At 30.6% G+C, this 8174-nt stretch overlaps 1 protein-coding gene across 2 annotated transcripts in view; it reads left to right on the top strand.

Annotated features, from left to right (window-relative positions):
* Nucleotides 1-2808: 2808 nt before the first annotated feature.
* Nucleotides 2809-8174, top strand: part of Yif1 (Yip1d-interacting factor 1) — a 30691-nt gene continuing 25325 nt past the window's right edge. Inside the window, exons 1-2 of one of the 2 annotated variants that reach the window (XM_016058561.4) lie at nt 2809-2948; nt 6963-7012. In XM_016058561.4, the coding sequence (XP_015914047.1) occupies nt 6985-7012 (28 nt within the window). In that variant the 5' untranslated portion in view covers nt 2809-2948; nt 6963-6984. Of the gene's footprint in view, nt 3213-6962; nt 7013-8174 lie in introns of both variants that reach the window. The other variant, XM_016058562.4, reaches the window with a different exon arrangement.

Here is an 8174-nt window from a genome sequence, read left to right as displayed (position 1 = left end):
CCATTTATGCTGTCATTATCCTCAACAGTGATTCCTAAGATTTTGATAAAATTCTGACTGAGACATTTATTTGCGACACCAAAGACCAAAACATGAAGTTTTTAATCAAATTGCGATTTCATGTGCCACAAGCATTTTTAAAATATATGAACAGAGTGTTCCGTTTCCTCGTTCTTAATATAAATTGCTTAAATATTTATTAAGAATTTAATCTAAATAGTACGCAATTATAGGTCACAGGCTAATATTTAAGCGAGGAAGTAACAAAAAGATAGTTGGAAACTATCGAATCCTTAGTTAAGAAAAGATGAAGAAACTGTTGAAATTAAATTACAATTGTAAATAAACAGATCATTTTGAGAAAAAGAATTGTAAATAAACAGATCATTTTGAGAAAAAGAAATATTTTAATGAAGATTATAACATAAGACAAACTTAGACGAAAAAAAGAACACTTCTATTAATATATTTTCTATATAATTAAAAATAAAAAGTTGCCAAAATCAAACGAACAAAACAAGTCAGTGCATCAGTCAGGCTGCTTACAACAACCTCGATTTGTTGATTCCATCAATAACCTCCGGTCCTGGTATTTTATATTCTTTCAGAAACGATAAAACCAACTTGATTGTCTAATGATTCTTAAATATTATAGATTGCCTAATGATTCTTAGATATAAGAATCATTAAGCAATCAAATTGGCTTTCTACCGATCTCCTTTCAATTTCTTTCTGTTTCACCCGAAAATCAAATATGCTTCTTTATTTGATTCGCTGGTTTTCACAGATGTTGTTTTTTCTCTCGCTTAAATTTTAATCTGCATGAAATTTATTTGCGGCCTCTGTCTATAATTTCTTTTAAGTAAAATTTTGACTATAATTTTTTTTCCTTCTTTAGAAGAAGTTAAAAAGCTGAAGCGTCAAAGCAACGAATTTTCGAAGAACCATTCTTTTTCAGAAAAGGCTAACATTAACACACACAAGATAATTTTTAAGCTATGGATTAAGAATAATGTGTTTCCCCCTCCCTTTTGCTTAAATTAAAAAATCTATATTCAGAAACCAACTCGTGTACACGTGACCAATATGTTTCTTTATTTTCACAGAAATGCAAATGCATGTCAATAATGCTTCTTCAAAGAAGGTTTAGGGCACTTTCAGTGTGGGCGGAAAAGAAAATCTTTGATGTCAAGCTTATTGTGCTCTCGAAATAGTGTTCAAGCATAGTAAAATCAACTAAATCAGCATCAACTGATAATTTAATTTAATTCAATTCGTAATCAAATACTCTTAAGGGTAAGTGTAAAGCGAAATGTCAACGTAACATCAAGGAATTTTTTTTATACAAAATAAAATATTTTACCAAATTTATTTTTGTTTTAAGTTCTATGAAAGGAAGAAAAAACATTATTTAAATTGTAAAACTTCATTTTCTTCAATAGTCTTTTCTATTTCGGAAATATTTGCTCGTCCGAATTTATCAGCAATTGTTTCCAAACTTTTTCACAATGTCAGTAAATTCTTGTTTTGAATTCTAAAAAATTCTTAAGTGACTCACTTTTCAAGGACACAAAAATTCAAACCTCCCAAAATTAAGTTTTCAATTTTGTATACTCCTTTCTATTTTCATTTCATTTTTGTAGGGATTTACTAATTCCATCACTAGATGGCAGCTCTGCATTAAAGCACACTCTACTAAGGGCTCTGTCGCTGTTGTTGTTAATTTACGTCACACTAGAGCTGCACAATGGGCTATTGGCGACGGTCTGGGAAACATCCCGGAGGATGATCCGAAGACGTGCCATCACAATTTTGATCCTCTGCGGAGGGGATGGTACCCCCTCTCTGTCAGTAGGTCCTGCAGTGAACTGATCATTAAGACACGGTTCCCAGCAGATCACCGAAGTCAAGCATCACTGGCTGCGGTCAGTGTGCGAGTGGGTGACCCACTTGGATCAGTCTGCGCAGGGACCGAGGGTGTGCGGTATTGGTCCTCGTTAAACTGTGTTACCGTAAAGTGCTCGACTTCGCGCGCAGGTCGTCGGGCTACCGAAGCGGGGGTGCCATCCCTTCCGCAGAGGATCAAAATTGTGATGCCATGTCTTCGGATCATCCTCTGGGATGTTTCCCAGACCGTCGGCTATAGCCCATTGTGCAGCTCTAGTGCGACGTAAAAGTAACAACTACAACAACAACAACAGCAGCTCTAGTGCGACGTAAATGAACTACAACAACAACTGTCTGTAGTTTAGAATTGTAAAATTAAATTATCAAATTAATTATTAATAAGTAATTAACTAAGTTAATACATATTTCTAAATCGAGTTAAAAGTTTCATTAATTTTAAAGTAAAAATACAATTTATTATCAATTTTTTATGTTTCTAAATCATGTTCTTGTTGTTCATTTACGTCGCACTAGAGCTGCACAATGGGCTATTGGCGACGGTCTGGGAAACATCCCTGAGGATGATCCGAAGGCATGCCATCACAATTTTGATCCTCTGCGGAGGGGATAGCACCCCCGCTTCGGTAGCCCGACGACCTGCGCGCAAAGTCGAGCACTTTACGGTAGCACAGTTTAACGAGGATCAATACCGCACACCCTCGGTCCCTACGCAGACTGATCCAAGTGGTCACCCACCCGCAGACTGACCGCAGCCAGTGATGCTTGACTTCGGTGATCTGCTGGGAACCGTGTCTTAACGATCAGTCCACTACGGGACGTTTCTAAATCAGAACTAGCACAACTAACAACAAATCGGTTTTTTGTTGCCATTGAGAAGATATGACCTTCATTTCCTCTTACGGCACTATTTAGCGTAATCATAAGTTAAATACAAAAAAAAGATTTCATCCTTGTCCGTAACTGTTGGGTCATGTTTGTTTTTTTCCTCTGACAAACTGACACATCTGTGAACAATTTTTATGTCTCATGTAAATTTATACGTAAGTGCTTGCTTTATATTAGCTTCCTGATGCGTGCTAATTTTTGTTTTCTTTCCGCAAAAAATGTTTTCATTTAAGGAGTTTAAAATTTAATACTGATTATCTGGGATAAATGATATTGGCATTTGTACTAGTCATCCTATTTAGTTATTCTCTAATTCAAAAATAAAAATAAATTGCTTCATTGAGTTCTCAAAATAAATTAATTATACTTGTAGTTTTTATTTTCGAGATTCTTCTGTCTACTTTTTACTCTTCATACAGGTATTAATATTGTAAATTACAGTGATATTTAAGTTTCGTTTTTCTTAAGTTAATTTTTATTTATGTTGGCGTATCTAAATGTATTTTGAATACTTTTCCAATTATTTATAAAAGTTATTAGTGTCGTTAGGTACTTTTTTTTCTACTGAAAAAAAAATCGTAGTTAATTTTAATTTTGTGTTAGAAACTTCTCTACAAGTTTTGTTTTATAAAATACTCTCTTTTAGGTACTTTTTGTAAAAAAAATAATAAATAAAAAAAAGAGGTATCAAATGAGTTATATTTTCATTACTGATTATGGGTATTTTCATACTGAATCGTGATCTGTTGCCTAAACTACAATCCCCTAGGTGCCAAATAGATTTTAAACTAAGAAATTTTTTTTAAAAAAGATATGTTGATGTTTTCCCAGGGGCAACTACGAGTTATACCTTTTGAGTTGGTCCCTTTCTGTGATGTTCTTTCAGTTTCTCGTGGGCCTCTGCCTGGAAGTTAAATCTCCCCTTATTTGTTACAGGTCACAATACAGAAATATCACCAAATTTTTATAAAAATTGGTGAATTTTTTTTTGAAGCGGTCAAAAAAAAGTATCAGAATGTTAATAAAAATTTAACACTTTTTAAAAAATTGCTGTTAACAATGTAAAGTCCCTCATCATCTGACTGCCAGTTGAGCCAAGCAGCAATGTACAAAAAACTTTTAAGTAGTTATAAGAATTTCTAATGCAGCAGTCTCTCTAAATATATGGTTACTGCTCCTTCACCGTCTAGGAAATGGATGGTTGATCGTGTGAAGCTAAGAGCAGATGACTTTTGTGATTAAAATTCATCATAATACTTCCAGGTTACTACATTTGATTGATTTTTTCGCCTAAACTTGGAAAAGCGAGCCATTCAATACAGGGTTGAGGTTTTGGACAGGACACGTGGGTCTTACTGTCTTAAACTGGATAAAACTGTCCTAAACTAAATAAAACTGTCTTAAAGTGTCCAAAACCTTGAACTTAGGTAAAAGGTAAAAATTCTATAGGGGTAACCATTGTACACATAATAATTACACGTATCAATGAATATTTGATATTTTTTTATACAATTTACTTTAACTTATTAAAGGAAAATAATATAATTTAATAGGAAAAGGTTTATAATTTTTGAAGCTCCACAATTCATTGAACAACAAAAGTGAATACCAAATCCTTTAAATATAAATATGCTTTTAATACTGATAAATAATGTTTTTGCATAAGGATTAATAATGCAATATTAAAAATAATGATTTTTTTTAAAAAATATACTAAATTTGTTTAAAAATTAGCCTTTTATTTTTCACAATATTTTTTTTAAATAAATGCTATAATTTCTGCTTTACAGGATGATAAAAAAGACATCTATTAAAAAAAAAATGTTTTTAAATATAAATATATTAGTTTAAATTGGAAATACAAAATAACTGAAAAATGTATTAACAGTTTTGAGGGGCATAACATCAGTTTCAGTTAGTGACAGGGGTGATGTATCGCCACTATGCTAAAAGAAATGAACATGAATGAAATAAAAGTATTCTTGAATAATACTATAGATAAATAAACCTGTTTATGACTAACCAAGCACTCAGTCCCTAATAACTTACTTAACCTGTATGGCAAGGTCAAACTTCAGTTATGTACTATTGAATGAGAGGACCAATTGAACTGGATTACTGATTAATCTTCCTTTGTTTAATGTTTAAATTGAAGAGTCAGACAATATTAATAAAACATTATACTTTTATAAACAAATACTCTGTAGTAGATTTAATTATCAATATGTTATTAGTTCTATGTTTATTTTACCTTTTAAATATTGTTTTGATAAAATTGCAACATATTTTGAGTAAAAGGGTTTTGGACAGTTTAAGACAATTGGACAAAAGGGTTTTGGACAGGACGGCTTAAACTGTGCATTAATCCCTTCTGTCCTAAACCTTGCTAACCCTGATTCAATATTATTACTCTTGTAGCGTTTGCAATATCATGTGCTCTTTCAATTTAACTTTCAACATAATAAATGAATACGGAAGACCTCGAAAACATGCTATGATGCTACCCAAAGAATATCGAACGGCTATATTTTACGTAGTTTTAGTCAAATAAGGGAAGACACTCAAAATATGGCAAACCTTATACTTAATTTGTATTGTAATATTAATTTTCTTACATTTTTGTTAGGCTCACGGCCTTTTAGAATTTATGAATTTCAGATAACTGTTATAAATGGTAAAATTTCATGTGAATTTGAACAAAATTCTCAATAAGAATTCCTAGAATATTAGGCCTGTTCACGCATCGCCTTGTAAGCGGAGGGATACGCCTGAAGTTTTCTACATTTCTTCCGGTCTTAGTCTATTGTTTATATTCAGTCAACCATCCATATCTAATTCTTTTTGGTGATGGATGTTTTCCAATGAAAAACTTACCAATAAGGTTCCTTTATTCTCACCACAATGATTGGAGAAGAATGCTTCTTTTAAAAAAAGATGTTGTTTAGCATTTACCACCTGTTTCTCTTTGTGTTTGTTCATGACCACATAAATCCTATGTTCTATCTACTCTTAGCTTCTAGTATAACATTTATTAAGGAAACACTTCTGGGCAATTCCATGGGGACTGACATTACATTTTGACAGGTTTTCTTATTTTCTATATTCTTTTCTTGAAATTATTTGAAATAATAAGATTTTATTATATAGTTTAGATCAGTGGTTACCAACTGGCGCCTCGGCCCACGAGCTAAAATATATTAGCTGTCATTTTTTTGCCAACAATTTTCTTTAAAAAACACCTAATTTCTTCGTTTCTGTGAAATTTAATATACCAACAGTGCAAAAAAAAAAAAAAAAAAATTCCCAGGTAAAAATCTACTTCTTATTTTAATTTGTAATCCAATACTTTTGTTTTGTACAACATGATAAAAACCTGACAGTAATATTTAATATTCCTTCAAACATAAGAGTCCTATATAAAATTTTGATAAAGTTCAGGCCTGCCTTTTGACTGGTGTTTTTAAGTGCAGCCCCCGGCCTCATGTAAGTTGGAAACCCCTGGTTTAGATAATATAATCATTAATGTGAATTTGCATTGTCACATTTTTTTCAGCTAACAAGAGTAACCATATTTCAAATTTACTATTTTATAAAATTTATCGTTTTTCTTGTATAAATATGAATAGTAGACATTTTTCCTTGTTATTTTGCAAAAAATTATTTCATTTGAAACCAAAAGCTTTTAAGTAAAAGCAAATTGATGTGTACAAAGAGTAATCATGGAATTGTCCTGATTATTGGATCAAAAGTTATTCAGGGTGTTCACTTTTTTATTTTATGTGCTGTGTATCATTCAATTGATGAGGTGAGGCAAAGTTTATTCACAAACATAATTCTTTCATTTCCCCCCTTTAATTTAATTAAAAAATTATTATTGTAATTTTTTTAGCATTTTCTTGTTTAGTTTTGTGCGTCATAGCTTTTTTTTTTACCTGTATAATTTAGGTCAAATCAGGTTTACCAAGCCATTTGCCTCCATACCTTATGATAAAGTTTCAACTCCTATATAATTCGACATCTTATTTGAATTTGATTTTTTTATTTATTTATTTTTTGCATTGTTATTTTTCTGCAAATGATAAAAAAAATTACTGTTAATATATATGCTCTATTTATTTATTTTTATTTAAGAGATTTCTTATTTTCATGTAATATGCTTGTAATTTCAGATCAGTTAAAGAATTTTTGATCATGAATCCATCTGCTGCAAGAAGAGCTAGTAAGTATCTGAATTTATTTTCTTTAATTTTTTTCAATAATAAATAGTAATGTAGTTTTCAATGATAAATCATAATAATTTTTGTTCAGTAATAAAAAAGTAATATAGTAACTACAGTGTTTTCCTCCAGTGCTTTTAGAAGGGCAGCCCGCTCTGCTTGCCCTTTGATCCAAATAAATCTGCTCTCTTGGCTCTTTTTGTAAAAATAAGACATCATCCCTTAAAAACACTGCCTTTTTAATCATAATCCATTTAAAAAAATATAAGTTCACTGTTTAAATAATAATTACGCCTAGGTAAAATTCACTGTGTTTATAGGTTTAATTCTGTTTACTATTACAAATATTTACATCATTATGATTATTGTCAACTGGTTAAATGTTTACAAGTATCTCTTTTTTTCAAAAAAAGATATTGATAATTTTTTTAAAGTAAAAACCTTTATTTTTTAAAAAAATAAAATACACTTTTAAATGTCAATTTTCTCATAATTTTCAGTTTAAATTATAGAAAGAAGCTTTCAAGCTGTTTATCAGTTCAATCTTTTTTGCATTCTTTTTTTTTTATAGTTTTTTTGAAAAAAATTTATGCGCAGATATTGTCTTTCAGCATTCTTTTCATTATTTTTATAAATTACAAATTTTTCTCTTATTCTGATTCTGAGAGAAAATTACTTTTAAAAATACACATAAAATAGTATTAGAAGGTAATTTAAAAATTGTTGAGGATAAAATTCAGTTATTACATAATATTACACATTTTGATAAAAAATTTCACGGTGTTAAGTGAGTGCCCTTTTCTGAGAGGAAGCACCCTGCCCTTTTTTATTCCTAGAGCGAACTTAATATTTATCTTAAGGTTGAAGTAAATGGATATGTTCATATAAAATAGAAAGTGTTGATAATTGTAGTCATGAATATTGTGTTTGACTTCTTCCAATACTAAGCTAGTTCAGTTCAATCATTTTGGTAACTTGAAAACTTTAACGAAGTCTAAATTGTTAAAGGTGACTCCCGAACCCAGATATTTTACGTGCATAAAAGCTTGATATTTCATTACGATGAATGTTTCTGGGGGTTAATAAAGCTAAAAGAATTAACAAATTATAACTTAATTAAGTTGCTAATTTGAATTGTGAAATTGTATTAAGAATTGCAAACAG

This window comes from Parasteatoda tepidariorum, chromosome 7 (genome assembly GCF_982258835.1).
Source record: "Parasteatoda tepidariorum strain Cologne lab strain chromosome 7, Ptep-v5.0, whole genome shotgun sequence".
NCBI lineage: Eukaryota > Metazoa > Arthropoda > Arachnida > Araneae > Theridiidae > Parasteatoda > Parasteatoda tepidariorum.
This window is presented reverse-complemented; position numbering and strand designations above follow the sequence as displayed.